We start from the raw sequence: 17,472 nt of genomic DNA, 5'->3' as shown, positions 1-17,472 counted from the left end.
CATGGCAATTTTGTGTCTTTTCACCAAACAAGACAGTTAAAGACAGTTTATTATAAAGTCATTGATGTCACTGAGCTATTCCCAGCCTGAATGTTTTCTTTTTGTATTCATTCATTTGCTACTGTTTCACCCTGTAGAGCGTCTTAGTATGAAAGGAGAAACCCCTGTAGCAGCACTTCCTTTATAGAAGAGATCTCACCAGCTCGTACGTCTGTTTGAGAGCTGAGAGTTTACGTAGCCAGAGAACAGCTTTAAGGGGTCTGTGTGTCCTCGTCCCTACAGTACAATATGCTGTACACTGCCAGCAGCAGCTGCACTGTTACTTCCATGTCTTGACCAGTATGGGTAGATGGAAACTGTGGTTTGTTCCGCTTCTGCCGCTAACGTTTTGTATCGACAGCAAAGGTACTGTACAGGAACTAGATTTTATGATGTGTAACTTCGCTGTTAATCTTTCTGTCTTTCAGCAACAGAACATTTTCTGTAATTTACTTATTCTAGTGCAATTCAAAATGTTATTGGTCATGAAATTCACCGATGCATAAATACAATACGTGCTACACATTGACTCAGTTTCATACTGTTTTGATTTTTGATTGTCTTCATTGATTGCAGAGATTCTTGTGAAAACCATTGGGAGTGAACCAGATGTCACTCCAATATGCACCAACACTACACTGAGTATCATCACACTGATAGTGTGTAAGATCAGCACAGAGAGGAGCCGGGGAGCAGAGTGTACTCTGCTGTATCGACATGGACGGGGCTTTGTGCACGAATGTGACTCCAGGTTCACACTTATGACAAAGAATCAGACTGTGTTTCTCCACCTGACCAGTTTAAAACCAGAGGACAGAGGGAACTACACCTGTGAGTGTTCACATCCTGGTGGAACAAATATTCTCCATCTGAATATCACTGTGGAAGGTAAATGATTGATTTATTTTCTTGCCTTTGTGAATCACACTTTATGCATTTCTCTCATACGTTGACTTAGTTTAAGGTGGTAATTTTCCACGGCATCGTTAACATTATGAAGAATTTCAATGGCAATATGATGTCCACACTTATATATGAAATTAGATCTGTTTCAATTTATAGAATAAAAACGTGTATAGTGGTAACGCTTTTAAGTTTATTTAGGTTTTTTTATTTTATTTTCATAGCTGTGTTCATAGTTTAATGTCTGTAGACGTAAAATGTAGATTTCATAAGTCAGGTGAGATAGTGTAGCGCAGATCTAAAATGTGATTATATAAATTATGTTCTTAATAAATGGTGATGCATTTGATTTGCAGATGATGTCAGTAATACAATATTACATTATACTTTGAACAAGAAAGAATATAATCGTAATGTTTCTTTACATATAGAGCAAACACCAGTGTCATTTATCAAACAAAGATGTTTTTCTTTACAATGTTTTAGACAATGAAGACGCCGGCAGTTCAACACAAATGCCAATTCCAAGTGCTTTGATCGTTGTAACTATAGTCATCATTATAACTGGAGTTATCCTGGGATTCGTCTTCAGGACAAAAAGTAATGGGTGAGAGATTGTTATAAATGTTATAGTATTTGTAATGTTTTTTGGCTTTTGATACCAATTTAATTTGGATAATAACTTTTGTTTCTTAATTTTTCTGGCAGAAAAGTGTAAAAACATTTTTATAAATGTAAATATGATGTGGTGCGTTTACATATTTCACTCAGAGAAGATGCCTGCGTTTTGCTCCTTTTCCTGACAGTTTGTATTATATATGTATATATTACAATTTTCTAGAAGATAAAAATAAGCTTTAAAACCTTGATTTTTCTGTGTGTGTATTTGATGTTCCACTAACTCAGATATCCCTTCTTATTTAAAGAGCCTGTTCAAGGTCAGCCACATCTGGATCATCTGTATGTGAAACTCCCGGCTCTTCAGTGACTAATGTATTCTTATGTTCTATATAATAAATAAATAATAATAAAACTTTATTTATAGAGCACTTATCAAAACAAAGTACAAAGTGCTTTACAACAAGAGAAATAAAATACCACATATCTATAAACTTTGCCAGTTCAATGCTTGTACTCATACATAAATAAATAAAACATGATTCATCAAGAGTTTTGTTTTTATAGGACGAAGATGACCCTGATGACCCCTACACAAGCCTTCAGCAACCAGCAAGGGATCTCTACCAAACTATCTCTATTTCAACCAAAGAGTCAAGATAACACAGCTGTGTAATATGTGGATGTTCTTCTGATCGTAGTTGGACAAAGTCCTTCAGTTCTTTGAGAGATCCAAAATAATGACATTTTTATGTAAAGGTTTTTGTGATATAGGTTGTTTTCCTAAATATTGAGATTACAGTGTTTGTTAAAACAGCCCTGCGTGTGAACGCATCCTTTTTATGGACAAACTAAGCAAGAAGATTGTGATTTTGATACTGAGGGCTACAATAACTGTTCTGTAGTTGATATACAGGAGAAGGAAACACACTCTCCTCAGTACTTCATCACACTGCAGGAGGACGGGGTTCTGAGTAGATGCTATTTTTGGCCACAAGTTTGTTTAATACACGGTGGTGTGTTAGCCAGAGTACATCTTAAGCCAACCACAACAGTATGTTAATGTAGAGATAAGCGCAGTGACTTGTGTTTGGTAATGACTGCATGCTGTTTTCATTACCAAAGGCTGATCATTTCCTTGTCACATTCTTCAAGATGCTGGATCATTATTAAATGTGTCATCCATCAGATAGGATAAGTTTTTTCCAATAACCAATAATATGTTCTGTATAAACCAATTGCAATGGCCGACAAGTCAAAAAATACAATAAAGTATGTAAAATATGAAACCTCTTGTAGGACCATTTTAAGTTTTGAATACACACCTTGTGATGAGTAATGTACAGTCATCGCCAAAGTTGAGGCCTTTCTGATTCTCACAATAATTTCAAGTTAAAGTCTTAAAACTATACAAAGAAAAGCGGTCTGTTGGCCATGATTTGTATAGTTTGATTATTAGTGATTAATTATTGGAATTTCAAAATAAAATTCCATCATTGGCACTGTGTAACTGCTAATTGAAGAGTAAATATCCCAAAAGCTTATAATACTCGCATGAACTAGGCTTCAGTGCCGTATGAAGACGACATACTGGTTTTCTTATGAAAGAGGTGGGTAACATAAATTGCAATGAGCTGCAAAGAGTATATGCTGCTTTCTAATTACAGCTCCAGCTCATGTCTCTAAATATGTTGCGACCACAAAAGCAAACATAGTATTAGCACAAGTATTAGCAGGTTGTGTGACGTACGACTCTCACTAGTCACACAAATTGTAAGACAAATGCAGGCAAAATGCTGGCATCTTATTGTAGACACATATAACATAGGTATGAAAAGTTTTGAAGATAAGAGATATGGAAGCAGAAGCTCCTGTAGCAGCACTTCCTTTATAGAAGAGTTCTCACCTCTGTGAGAGTTTGAGGTTTATGTAGCCGGAGAACAGTGCAAAGAGGTGTGTCTGTCCTTCCATCAGTACAGGATATTGTTCTGCCAGCAGCAGTTGCTTCTTGATCAGAATGGCTGAATGGAAACTGTGCTTTGTTGTGCTTCTGCCACTAACTGCGTGTTTTGACAGTGAAGGTAATGTACAGAAACTAGTTTTCATAATGTAAATTTCATGCAAGTAGTTTTTCTCTAATCTTCCTGTTTTTGGTTTAAAGAGGACAACTAAAAGTTTTCTGTAATTTAGTAGTGGAATTAAAAATTATGTTAATATTCAGAAAACGCAAAAAATACAGCAATCGCTAACTCAGACTGCATTTCATATTGATTTTTGAGTGTAATTGATTGCAGAGATTCTTGTGAAAACCATTGGGAGTGAACCAGATGTCACTCCAATATGCACCAACGCTACACTGAGTATCATCACACTGATAGTGTGTAAGATCAGCACAGAGAGAAACCGGGGAGCAGAGTGTCGTCTGCTGTATCAACATGGACGGGGCTTTGTGCACGAATGTGACTCCAGGTTCACACTTATGACAAAGAATCAGACTGTGTTTCTCCACCTGACCAGTTTAAAACCAGAGGACAGAGGGAACTACACCTGTGAGTGTTCACATCTTGATGGAACAGATATTCTCCATCTGAATATCACTGTGGAAGGTAAAGACATTTTCTGTATTTTTCCTCTTGCTTTGGCTAAATTCAGCTGGTTATTTTCCACTGTGCTACAACTGTATTGTATTGTTGAGATGGTAGTGTGATGCTTGTACTTATAGTTTACAGGTTTATCAAAGCATACAGTGATTAGCCCAACAAATGTCTCTTTGGTTCTTAGCTTTGCTATTTTTTTTAGCTTTGATTTGCAGATATCAGTGATACAATATTACAGTGATAATGTGTACAGCAGACTCTTAAAAAGAGAAAATATGAAATTTTCTGACTTTTTGTTTACAATGTTTTAGACGATGAACACGCCGGCAGTTCAACACAAATGCCAATTCCGAGTGCTGTTATTGGTGTAACTATAGTCATCATTATAACTGGAGTTATCCTTTGGTTTATCTACATAGGAATACATCATGGGTGAGAGACTACTATATTCATTATCATCATTGTTATTTTTAGGAATGCTTCACAACTTAATGGTGTTGGACGGTCTTAAACAATACAATTATATCCAATGTGGTGAACAAATATTACCTTGAGTGCATTTACATACAACATCTTCAACAGCGAGAGTTTGTTTTGTCTGACCAACTCTTGTCATTTTTCAAGTAATAGCAATTTCATGCAGTCCTTATCACCTGTCACACATTTATCTGATTTGTAAATGACTTCAAATGCACTGCAGTCATTTCTATCAAGATCTTGACCTCTAGTTTCATATGAAACAATGACGCAAGACATGGTCTTTCATTTCCTGTCTTGTCTATAGAAACAGACTACACAATGCAGAGTGAATAAACATTAAGATCAATTACTAATTCATTGTTGTTTGACCCAACAGAAGACAACCAGAACCACTGAGTAGTCGTCCGAACATGGTACTGTACAGAAAAATGTTACATCTTCTTCATTCATGCGATTCATTTAACTTTAATCATTATTTTTTTAATACGTGTGTCCTTCTGCAGGAGCCACACGACATCGAGCCGTACAGCACCTTCATACGGAGAGAGAGTGGGCTTTATTCGACTGCATGTCTCTAACACTAATACTAATAATTCAAACATGTTTACCAGAGAGGACACACATAGCTTCAGTTATACTATATCTGTTCCTGGTGATGCATGTTTTACTGTTGAATCACAAGTGAAACAGAGCCTGTTGTCCACAAGGTGGCACTCTTTTGCTATGTGACAACTTCTGTATTTCACTCACCTATAGTATTCCTATCAGTGTATTTTACTCGAACTAGAACTTTTGTAATTGCAGTCTATCCTTTATGTAAGCTTAATGCCTCAAATTGAGCACAGTAAGGACTTTACACTGTTATTATATTATACTGTAACAATGGCCAGAATCAACTAAATATCTAACAAAGTTGTTGTTTATTCTTTGTTGTCTTGATGTCAAATCTGACTGACAAAGTTCAAATAGTTCAGTGTTTTTCATCTAAAACAAACAACCTCTTTTTTTTAATCTCTAAATCAGATTCTGAATAGAAAATAAATATAATTTCCAATTAGAATAACCAACAAAGCACTCAGGCTTTGTCTCTGAACTATGATGTGGCCATTTTTAATTCGTTATCATTGTAGCAGGGGAGTGATGCTTTTATTGTAGATTTTAGATTTTTTGATTTTATTGTAATCCCTGCTTAGATGTTTGTGTTATCTGTCTTCTGCCAATGCAGGAAAGGAATTTTGTCCACTTATTTGTAACATTGTTTTTGTGTGAAAATGTGTCCTTTGGTGACTTGAGTGCACATACGAATAATACATACTGTAAATTCAGCAGACAATTTAACAAATTCAGAGTCCTCATTTTTTATTCACTGTGGTGACTCTTGTGTAAACCTTCAGAACAGAACCAGATGTCACTCCAATTTGTGCCGATGAAACGAATTTGGGTTCTATTATGAATGCTGATCTTGGATTATGGCACAAATGACTGAATAGGTATAAACTACCGTACACATAATTAAGGGAACAAATATTAAATATATTAAATGATAGGAAATTTTGCCTCATGCATCAAGGATCTACAACTATATTCCATCACTTGTTTTTATTAATACAAATCCACAGTGTGACCTTGATTTCTTTTGTTGCAAAGATCAAGGAGGATGTTCTTTCATTTTCATTCTGCACCTAAACAGGCTTTAAATTCCTAGTCATTGTTTTTCTCTCTGGTGTTCCCCTGCTAACATGCCTTTTTATTTACAGAGGAAGGACGACTAGGTCACAAGCCTCTCCTCTCTTTGCTGAGCACTGTTTTCCTCTATTCTCTTAAGCACGCATTTTCTCCATTTCTTTTTTGTTTGTCGATCAGACTAGTCAGAGTCTGGGACAGGCCTGTTGCAGTAAATGTTATTAAGGGTTAAGAGAACAGATTCGCTCAGCACCACTGAGGAAGATTTAAGGGAAATGACTCAGCTGTCCTGATTGGAACAGCAAATTCAGCATCTGCACGTGACACGGTCTGCGTTTTTTAAAAGCAGGCATTAAACATATGATTGAATGTTTTCATTGGATGCAGATGACTTAGACTACTGTACTTTACTTGATATTTCCCCATTTTATGCAAATTTATACTGCACTACATTTCAGAGGGAAATATTTGTGTAATGTACTTTTTACTCCACTACGTTTATCTGACAGTTACAGCTGCTGGTTACTTTTCCAATTAAGATTTTACACATTTTACACAAACTACAACAACTACCCAACAGTATATAAGCACGTTAAGATCAGCTATATCATTAAAATGCTGCTAACATGGTTTTAGTAATAATAATAATAATAATCAGATAATATGATGTATGATATAACACTGAGTCTGTAGGTCATTACAATACACCACAAGGCTCAAGGCTCTATTAACCACTTGCTTGCCAAGGTGAGGTAGCTAAGGATGATTGTTTGGTTTGTTGCTTGGTGGGTTGAGCAGCATGCTACCAGATGTAGCAACATGCTGGTTAGCTGGTTATTGGTAGCTAGCATGCTGTTAGCTGATGCTGTAGACAAAGGTAAATATTTGCTATAGCTTTCTACAGATGGGGGTGCAGGTAAAGACGGGGGTGGTTCTGGGACACTGGACCAGTTATTGGTAGGGGACACACCTGATTACCCTGAAAGTATACATTCCCTTAAGACTTGTGGGCCAACAAATTATTGGCTAAAAGCCAAGTATGTCATTGGTTAAATAAACATAACCATAAGGTTAAACCGCAGAAATGCTGAAATGAAAGACTTCATTTAATCCCAAATGGTTGAAAGAGCATGGATTCATCACAAAAAGCAGAAAGGACGACTTCTATGCTTTTTGCATGTTGCGATGTGGACGTAAGCAGCAAAGGGAAAGGCGCCATCGACAGACATGCTAGCACAGACAAGCACAAAAGCAACAATCAAGGCGCAGGTGCCTCATTGTTTTTCCATGAAGCTTCATCACCTCAAGATGACAAAATCTCAGAACTTTCAAATGTTTATCATGCAGTCAAGCATCACCAGTCATACAGGAGTGTAGACTGTGGAATAAAAGTTGATCGAGAGAGCTACGACTTATCAATAGTTGAACTGTGGAAAAAACAAAAGCCAAAGCTTTGTGTGAAAATGTCCTAGTACCCTACTCTGTCCAGACACATGTGGATTATATGAAAGAAAATGATCGTATCTTTGTTTGATGCATCAGTTGCCACTGAATAATGCAGTTCAAGTGTTTTCCCATTGTTCTGACATATTTTCAAATTGAGGAGGGCATGCAGCGTGCACTGTTGGGTTTTTACAGAGATAACCACAAAATGTCAGAAGCTGTAACAAATCAGCTGTGGGCTAAACAAGAGATGTCTGGTCTAGATGTGAAAAACATGTCATCATATGCAGCAGACAACGCCAGCCTCAACTATGGAAAACACAGCAGTGTTTATCAGAGCTGAAACTGAAACATTGATATGGATGGACTCTATGAGGAAGATGGTGGAAGCTATTCTGCAGGTTGTTATTCATGCAACAGGCTACACAGAGAAAACACTGCTGCTGTGGCAGTGATAACTGTGTGCTTTTATTAGTATTAGCACATGTGTGCAGACACAAACTCCATCACACGTCTCTACAGCTGTTAAAGCAGACTGACAGCTGACCCAGCTGTGATCAGCTGACGCCGTCAGCAGAAACGGACGTCACCTCACGTGACGCTTCAGAGGAAAGGACGTCTCATTTTACTAAAAACATATTTCCTCGTTTCTTCTCTGCTCGCATGGTTTCCTTGGGTCTCTCCGAGCATCCCGGTGTGAGGGACTAACACACAAATGAGGGAAAGGGATGCAGTTAAGAGACTCGGGATGTTTCCTATTTCTGTCTCCTATTCGCACGCGCGGAACAGAGATTCAGGTGCACCAGTTGTTGCCTGAGCTGCAGCATGCTAGTCTGCTCAGCCCGGTTAGCCAAGCTCCTTTAGTGTCGCTTTCCCGGCTCATTACTGCGAAAATGGGCGATTAGTGTCAGACTGTATGCCGACATTGCTCAGCTAAATTCGGGTATGTCTGTGACAACACTTCAAACATGTCATTTACGAAGACGAGTCCTTCTCCCCACCGCGTCCAGGCAGCCTCTCACTGTATTAGTACAAACGCCCCTTGGCTCGGGTTGTGGGTTGCCAGGTTGCGGTGACAGATGGGTTGAAATTGTATGGATTGTGTTTCATAGACGATCTGGCAACTTGGGTAACGTCAGACAAACGTCCATAATTTGGATCCGTATATGACGATTATTCATAATAAAGTTTGAGGGCCATGTAAGTAAGCCGGGAGATGGCCCTGGCAGGTTTAGATATGGGCTGTTTTTCGGTTTTTGTCCTGGCTTCACTGAGTCCTGCAAAATGTCCTTCTTTCTGGTGTTATGGAAATGGCCACCCTACGGCAGACTTGTGAAGACTCTCACACAACTTCATATTGGTATGTCCTTTTCTTTGGTAAGACAGATCAAGGGGACATAACTCGTGATATGAACTCATACCATACAGGTTACTAACTAGATGAACAGTGATGGTGGCTGGATTTCTGAGCGGGTCGTGGCATTCAGATGGTTATCAAACCAGTAGGGCCAGCCAATGTAGATTAGCCTAAGCAGATAGACAGAAGATATAAGGCTGGGTCAAGCTGCCGACTATCTGCTCTTTGCTTGGGTGAGAGTAGGATTCAAAGGAAGTTCTACGTTAGGTCAGGGATGGAGAATGGTGTCGCCTTTCAGAGGGCCCAGTAGATTTATGACAGCACAGCCTGATAGCAGCCCGACCTTTGGCACATTTTACTGTGTATTATAAAATGACAGGTCAAGCAGTGGCAAGAGAAACTTATTTGAACCCTTATTTCTTTCTTCCAGACACAACCAGACTCTCAAATTTGGAGAATTCAACTTTAAAACCAAGAAAACTGAAGTGACTGACTGGCAGGCTGTGACTATCTACAGCTGGTGCACAGAGATAAGTCTGAAAATCAGAGTAGTGGCCCCTGTGACCTAAATATTAAATAGTTTCTGTTCTAATAGATCATACAACTGGGGCATTGTTGTTGTTGTTGTTGTTGGCACATGTAATGTTACTAAACCACAAGCCGCTAGCTATGCTTTTAGCGTCACATTCTGGTTTAACATTACAGGTATCAGCTGCCAGGTAGCACAGGTACTTCCCAGATGATTAGTTTGGAATAAATGTTTTTAAATTTCCAAAATACGATTGATGCGGAGTGCCCAATACTGAGGAAACATAAGGACCTTGCAAAATATCTAACTATTTAAAAAATATATATATATTTCCTGCATCTTATCATGTATTACATAATGTAGTCCATCTGGAACACACCTATAACCTGGAACCTTTCTACCTTGGAGTTGAAATTTCAATGACTCATACATTTATGAGTAAATGTGATATTGAAAACGAGCAGTTCATTCCTGCTTTTTCTACATTTCTGTATAAAGAATTCATTTAAGTATTTTTGTTTTTCAAAAGTAGCGTATTATTTTAAAAATTGATTACAGCCACATACACTGAAGTAACCCTTCTCCACAAAGCAGTTAGGTTCTTTCCTGGATACTTAAGAGGAATTATAAAGTAACTTCCCCTTCATACTGTTTTCTAAACAAGATATAAAAAGACTTAATCATATGGTATTAGTGCTTGTATATTGCATAACAAACCTACAGAGGCATGATGGGTATATGCATATGCCTACCGTGAGACCTCAAAATAGGGAGGATTTCGAAACCAAAGTGGAGGGTCTGTGGGTCCTCCGCCAGAAAAAAAGACTTTGTTTCCTGCATTCTGGTGACTTTTAAAGATAGAATAGATAGAATATAAATTTAAAAAGTACATTGCAACATCATTTTTATGTTAAATACTTTCAATTTTGCTTTTAATTCTTAGGAAACAATACAGAATATCTCGCCCCTCAATTGTGAACTTGTAAGTATGTGATCCCACTCATTCTTTTCTGCTGTGCTGTGCTGGAATGCATCGACTTACAAATGCAGGAAAGAAACTTCAAAACCAAAAATGCACAGTCACTGCACACAATGGCAGCTACAATCCTTGTAACTGAATCACTTCATGCTCCCCTCACTTTATCCTTGTTGCATTTCCTGGATATAAATCACTGTTTCCTAATACGAGTTTCATGACTACAAACATTGCTTGTTTGAGGATATGACTAAGTGTAGGAGTGGACTTTGGCACGTTCTTGGTAAATTACGAGGATTACTTTACATGACATCATGCAACTGAAGGGAATAAAACTGCCTTTTTATTATTGAAGTGAAAAGTTCTTGGTTTAGCAAGAACTGAATTCACCAACATGATTGTCATACTGCCAAGGGTGAAAAGTAGCTAACTAGTAGCTAACCCAAGGCCATGATAAAGCCTTGTTGGACAGAAACATCAGGGTTAATATCAATCCGCAATTGTTTCCTGTTTGGAATTCATCCCAAACTAAAATACGCTGCTGAAACCTTATTTTTTACATACAGAAAATTTGCAATTATCGGCTGGAAACTACTCTCAAACCAATGTGGTATAACTGAGGACAGGCTGATTTGCCAGGGAAATGGTATAGACTCATCAACACTTCAAAGATCTGACTAGGATATGAATTTGCAAATGAGGATGTAAGGTATCATAGAGTATAGTATTTGCTCTGTGCTGTACTAAGTAACATTTTAGCACAAGTGACTCATTGGTGCTGAGAAGCCTCTGGGATTTGTTTCTACTACATTTTTTTCATCTTGTTACACTGAACCTGCTGTAAGTTTGTGATCATGTTTACCATCGTGAGAATTTGTTTATGATCTAACTCTGCGGGGGAAATGATGTTAAACCTCGAAACACCAGAAGCTGTCAGTGCACAGTATGGGGACTTCTGCTTCTGGGATTTTTTTCTGACCACCTGATATTACTGGATTTGTTTCACAGAAGTACAGTAAGTACTCAACTTACTGGTCTTTACAGATACAGGTAATATTAACATTTAGAGGAAGGCAGTGTGAGTCAATGGTTTTTAAATGAGGTTGAAATAAGTCTAGGCTGCCTTTTGCTTCTCAGAATTTCTGCCCATTGTTACAGCACAATAACCATTTACAGTACACTGTTATCTCCTGTAGTCTCACTAATTGATTTCAGTAATAAAATAGTCCTGCTATCTTATGAATATTCAATAAGAATATATTTGACCTTGATAGTCCAGCATCATAAATATAGTCAGTTTTCATATTTTCTCTGTTTATTCCTTCTAATTAGAAGCTGATACATTTGCTTTAAAGGTGCAGTGTGTAAGAATTGAGAGTACTCTCCGCCAGTCAAATTCATACTCCACAAAAATAGGGAGCAGAATATCACATATCAGGTCATAACTGCTGCTAACTGCAGTCAGCTAGATAGCTCAGTTAGCTGTGCAGCCAACTTAGAGGTCCTAGCACAGGAGCTTTGGACCACTGGGAGGAAAAGCTTTTCAGGCCCGGGGTAGGGGGGACACAGCGGAGAATGCTGGCGGGCCCTGGAATGGGCTCAGCAGCCTCCCAGTGAACCCGGCCAGACGGAGACCGACGGAGGCCAGTTTGACGACAGGGAATACAGTACCGAGGTGATTTACTAAGGCTCCGACCAGGACACTGACTCCGGGGACGACGAAGAGGCGGGGACAGGAGAGGCGTCAAGCAGGAGAGGAGCAAGAGGGAGGTCGGGCATCAGAGAGGCAGCGGCAGCGTGTAGAGCCAGAATATTTTCACATCTAACTCTGTCTATTAAGGATATATTTTGACCAAACCAGAGTTGCTGATTGTCGGAACAGTGGAAAGACTTAACCAAGATAGTTTTGGTGAGTTTTATTTTGTTCCTGTCAAGTTTGAATGAAATGTGTTTTACGATGAGTTAACAAGTTCGGTGAAAGAGAGAAATTTGAATGCAGAAGGTGTACAGTTGTATTTTTCTGTTTAATAAGGAAAATAGCCGTAAGAATATTTCCTTTCTTGACATTTTGTGAGTTTATTTTGTTTATTTATTAGACTAAGAGAACGGAATATTGCCAGGACGGGCCGGGGCTAGCTGGTTAGCATGTTAACTTTAACACAATACATAGACGTCTTTGACATAACGTCAAAACTGTTATTTCTTCACATTCTGTTGATAATTTGTTAATTTTTGAATGTTTTATATCTCTTAAATTCTTACACATTGCACCTTTTTAAAGCATTAATTCCCACATTCCCAGATTTTATATTAGTTGTGGTCAGCTACTTACGTAAAAGCACCACAGAGAATTTCCCCCACCTCCCATTATAATCTGTCTCTCTGTAAGTTTCACTTTAAGTCTGCTCTATTTAAAAGACTGCTCAGAGGCAAAACTGAAAGCATTCTCTGTACAGCAGTGGAAGACGATGTTGCTTATCCTGATATTTACCGGTTTGCTGATTAAAGGTAAGTGGCACTGACAGGAGAGGACAACCCTTCTGTATTGAATGAAGTAGCTTTTTTTTTTTAAATTACAGAATAAAGAAGAGTCAGATATTTACATTTCAGACCACTGTCACTCTTGCCATGTAATTTTTACTTTAATTGTACATGTATAGTTTGTGTTTTTACTTCCAATTTTTGTTTTATATAACTCCTAATAAATTATTTTCCCCTCTGGGGATCAATAAAGGCTCATCTTCTCCTGTAGCTTATATTTCATCTATATGTAATATATAGGCTACATTATTATATAGCATTATTTTAAAGTAGTCTACGTTCAAAGGCAGTGGTGGAAGAAGTACTCAGATATTTTATTTAAGTAACAGTAACAAGCAGTTTCAAGGTCTGGCAAATTCTAACTCAAGTAAATACTTCAAGTACCAAAAGTAAAAATACTCATTATGCAGAATGGCCCATTTGAGAATAATATATGATATAATACTGGATTATAATCAGTGATGCATTAATGTGTAAGCATCACCAATGTTACAGCTGCTAAAGGTGGAGCTAATTTGAACTACTTACTATATACTGTAGCTTAATACATAATAATACACCATAATTTATTAGTTGATAATATTTTGTATTAATAATCTGAATCCGCAAAGTAACTAGTAACTAATGTCAAATAAATGTAGGGGAGTAAAAATTGCAATATTGGCTTCCAAAATGTAGTGGAGTAGAAGTAGAAAGTAGTATAAAATGGAAATACCCAAGTAAAGTAGAAGCGCCTCAAAATTGTACTTAAGTGCAGCATTTTAGTAATGTAAAATCAAAGCTTATCCATCTTTTTATTTATTCGTCCAGCATAACAAATATATATCTTACTTGAGGTCTGCACTTACTGACACTCAGCTGTTCTTATTTTCAGCTTCCACGTCCCAGATCACTGGTTATGGAAATACAACAGCTGCCTACGGTGGGAATGTGCACTACAGCTGCGCAGTAGCCAACCCTACAGGTTCGGAAGTAACTTTTAAAAAAAATTCTAGTTTGATAGTGAAGATGCTCCTTACACTGTTGTCCTCTGTGGTGTTAATTGTTACAACCTTGGTAGTTTTGTTTCATTCTGAACATTTGCTAGAAATGATGCAGCACCATTTTTAATTGGCTACCTCTGATGTTTGTACTGTAAATATTGACTGAAGGATTACCATTTCCCAAAAGGTGTGCTCCAGGTCACGTGGCAGAGGCTTTTCAAGGATGAGTCTATTGAGAATTTGGCAACCTACAGCAAGCGCTTTGGACAGCAAGTAAATGAACCTTACCGGGAGAAAGTGATCTTCACAGAAGCGTCTCTCAACTCAACATCCATCACCCTGATGAATGTAACATGGGAAGATGAAAGCTGTTATATTTGCTCATTCAATGTGTACCCTGGTGGGTCCAAAAGGAAGCAGACTTGCCTCACAGTGCAAGGTAAATTGCAGCAAATTCATACATATGAGTGGACATAAAAAGAAAAGAATAGCAATTTAGAATTTTTTTTAAAGTCATAATACCAGCTGCAAATCTTTATTTTTGCTGGTTGAACCCCCAAATTTATACTTTTTCTTCTAAAAATTATGTAGTTATGTGATTCTGTAAAGTGTATGGAAAGCATTCAAGTAATTAAATAATCTTTAGATAGCTCACAGAATGGCTGCAGCTCTCAAAATGACAAGTTTTAATTCTCTATCAAGGAATATCCGAGGTGAAAACACATGTGCAACCTCCCACTGGTGGACATGAGGAAGAAGACGCGAAGCTTGTGTTTAGCTGCTCTGCCACAGGTAAACCAGCTCCAACCATTGAGTGGACTTTCTCACCTGGCGCCACCTGCTTAGAACAACCACAGACTTTTACAGTAACAAACAGTGACCACACATATACCAGCAGCCGCAACATCACTCTGCAAGTACCTCCAGACTGGAATGGACATGTGGATTGTCTGCTGAACAATAGAGTGACGGGAGAAAGACGGGAGAGGATCCCTTTTTCTTTACGTGATGGGCATAAGAAGAAGGAAGAGAAGGGTATGCATATAAATCATTTTGTATAGGCATGTCAACTGTTTTACAACCACTAGTATGTGTAGTAATGTAGCTGTAGTGTGAGGTTACACAGGAAGAGAGCCGCCCAGGGATTCCCACTATTCTAGCGTACTATAAGATTAGTTTCGAGGAATATTCCTGGGTATGAGCACCTTGGTAAAGTATGCTTACTGACTGGAAGTGATTGGTAAAGGTCGAATGAGGGGGTAGAGTTGAGAGACAATTAGTCTCTGGTTCTTAAGGAAGTGACCTTCCTAGGAAGTCCCCAGTGCCAAAGAGAATTCCCAGTAATGAGCATGTTTGCTAATAATCTTCACTGACTGGAAGGGATGTAACACATCAACCATTTTAGTGTGCACACTAATGCTGACTAATGTCAGTGTTTGCTATCTGCTACCTATCAGTCCCATTGCTCACTGAACCAGGAACTTAAGAAAGTCTCTGAAATCCAGTTCATGAAATCTTCATTACCTCACAAATTAGACACAGTACAGTATACAATGAAGTACGTTCTGGTAGTGAGGTAGTCTGGGAAGTGCAGTGAATGCACTGTGTGAATAAAGACCTGTTCACTGCATCTTTACTGCAGGATGACTAAGTGCAAACACATTGTGAGTGTAATCGCCCCCTTTGGTCAGCAGGGCAGTGACTCATTCAATTACATGTCAGTTTCACTTCTAACTAGGTTTCATATTCAAGAAAAGCCCATGTCATGGTAAGATGAGTTGTGTTGATAAACATTAGGTCCCTGGGGGGGGGGTCATCTGACAGACTGGGGAAGTTAGGTCTCTGTTTTAAAGTACCGGTGTTACTGTAAAACTTTCCACCTTCCTCTTTTTAGGGAAATGTAATTTACATGTATAGACTGACCATGTGCTGCTTTTCTCTAGGGAAGGGGCTGTCTTCATCGGGGATTGCTCTTGTAATTGCTACTGTAGTTTTTATTTTCGGCATCCTTGTTGCTGCTGCAATCAAGCGAAAAAGGTGAGATATTTTAAACTATGTAAGACATTTGCTTAACAGTAGATATACAGTAGTATAATTCTCTGCACAAAGTTCTGCCCACAGTATAATAAACTCTGCTTTTCTCTCTTCCTGGCAGGTTAAAGGGCATCGGAAGAACTAATAATGTTTAATGAGCATCGGTAATGTTTGGCCTTATTGTGACTATGGCTATTCAAGCTTGCAAGCATTAAAAAAAATCTGCATGTTTTGCATTTAAACTTTAAAGATATAACAGTGAATTAAGCTAAAAGCTATCCAAGATCCACTTTCCATAGGTAGTTTTCACAAAACAAAATGTAGTATTGTGTTATGAAAACTACCTGTCCAGTGTTTCTTTTACTCAGCAAAACGCGTGTTCAGGCTTTGTAGAGTGTAAAACTGCAGGAACTATGACCAATGTCTTTCATAGCAGTATTACCAGAGTTGCTTCTTAACGTTGAGGTAAAACAAGTGAAGACAAGGAAGTGTCCTGTGGGAGGCAGTAAAGTCACAGACTGAGGCTACAGTGCCATCTAGTGGGCTTTGTGGGGGATAACAGAAACGTGGTTTAAATTTGGAGGGAGTTTGAATCAGAGTCATGAACACAGTGGCACACAAGATCACAAGTAGGCAGCAAATAGGAGCTGATTACTTGATTAATTAATCTATAAAGTTGACTTGTGAATCAATCAGGTAATTATTTTACCCTAAAATGAGGATAACTATATATGTATAACATTTAAATTAAATATTACATATTGCATAATAGAAATAGTTTATTTTCTGCATATTATTTTGAGGTGGTAATTTTGCACTTTTCTTGCACTTTTGCACTTTAATGTTCAATGTTTGTGTGTACTAATGTTATTTATTGCTCAGTGGAGATCCACAATGACACACTGTAGTTGTGGTGAAGTGCCGTATTGTTTTAATCCCTGTCAAACACTGGATTGTTAAACTGTGCATTATGGCCCTGGACCAAAATCTCTAATGCTCTGATCTTTTAGTTGATGTGTTTTTAATAATTTATTCTCCGACGTTTTTCACGTATGTATTTATTTTTGTTCAGCTGATTAAAATATGATGCTTTACTGTTACAAGTGATTTCACTCGTGTACAGTGTTTTTGTTTCCCTTGATTATATGTATATGAAGTAAAGCTCCTCGCAGCAGAACAAAAACTGTCAAAACTGGCTGCTGGACAAAAAATAAAAGATATAGGCAATGAGAGTGAACAGAAACTTTTTATCTTCCTGTCAGAAGGGCTTCAGACCAGGTTCAAAATGT

General features: G+C 38.0%; 2 protein-coding genes across 5 annotated transcripts; both read left to right on the top strand.

Moving 5' to 3' along the window:
• Positions 1-204: 204 nt before the first annotated feature.
• LOC122872082 lies at positions 205-5,979 on the top strand. 4 transcript variants are annotated; one of them, XM_044187784.1, is made up of 5 exons: positions 205-405; positions 616-927; positions 4,469-4,589; positions 5,014-5,050; positions 5,141-5,959. In XM_044187784.1, exons 1-5 carry the CDS (start codon positions 342-344, stop codon positions 5,213-5,215), a joined length of 609 nt encoding a protein of 202 aa, XP_044043719.1. In that variant the 5' UTR covers positions 205-341; the 3' UTR covers positions 5,216-5,959. The 4 variants fall into 4 exon arrangements, with proteins under 4 accessions (XP_044043719.1, XP_044043721.1, XP_044043718.1 ...); XM_044187786.1 differs by lacking the exons at positions 4,469-4,589; positions 5,014-5,050; positions 5,141-5,959 and adding exons at positions 1,429-1,542; positions 1,869-1,935; positions 2,128-2,815; XM_044187783.1 differs by lacking the exons at positions 4,469-4,589; positions 5,014-5,050; positions 5,141-5,959 and adding exons at positions 1,429-1,549; positions 1,869-1,935; positions 2,128-2,815.
• A 2,395-nt stretch (positions 5,980-8,374) lies between these two features.
• Positions 8,375-17,415, top strand: LOC122872111 (nectin-1-like). The gene is made up of 7 exons (XM_044187862.1): positions 8,375-9,123; positions 9,551-13,133; positions 14,041-14,130; positions 14,337-14,588; positions 14,852-15,184; positions 16,093-16,186; positions 16,305-17,415. The coding sequence occupies exons 2-7, from the start codon at positions 13,094-13,096 to the stop codon at positions 16,336-16,338; spliced, it is 843 nt and encodes a 280-aa protein (XP_044043797.1). The 5' UTR covers positions 8,375-9,123; positions 9,551-13,093; the 3' UTR covers positions 16,339-17,415.
• Positions 17,416-17,472: the final 57 nt, after the last annotated feature.

Source organism: Siniperca chuatsi, linkage group LG24 (genome assembly GCF_020085105.1).
Source record: "Siniperca chuatsi isolate FFG_IHB_CAS linkage group LG24, ASM2008510v1, whole genome shotgun sequence".
Classification (NCBI taxonomy): Eukaryota; Metazoa; Chordata; class Actinopteri; order Centrarchiformes; family Sinipercidae; genus Siniperca; species Siniperca chuatsi.
The sequence above is the reverse complement of the archived record's forward strand: the minus strand, read 5'-3'. Positions and strand labels throughout refer to the sequence as shown.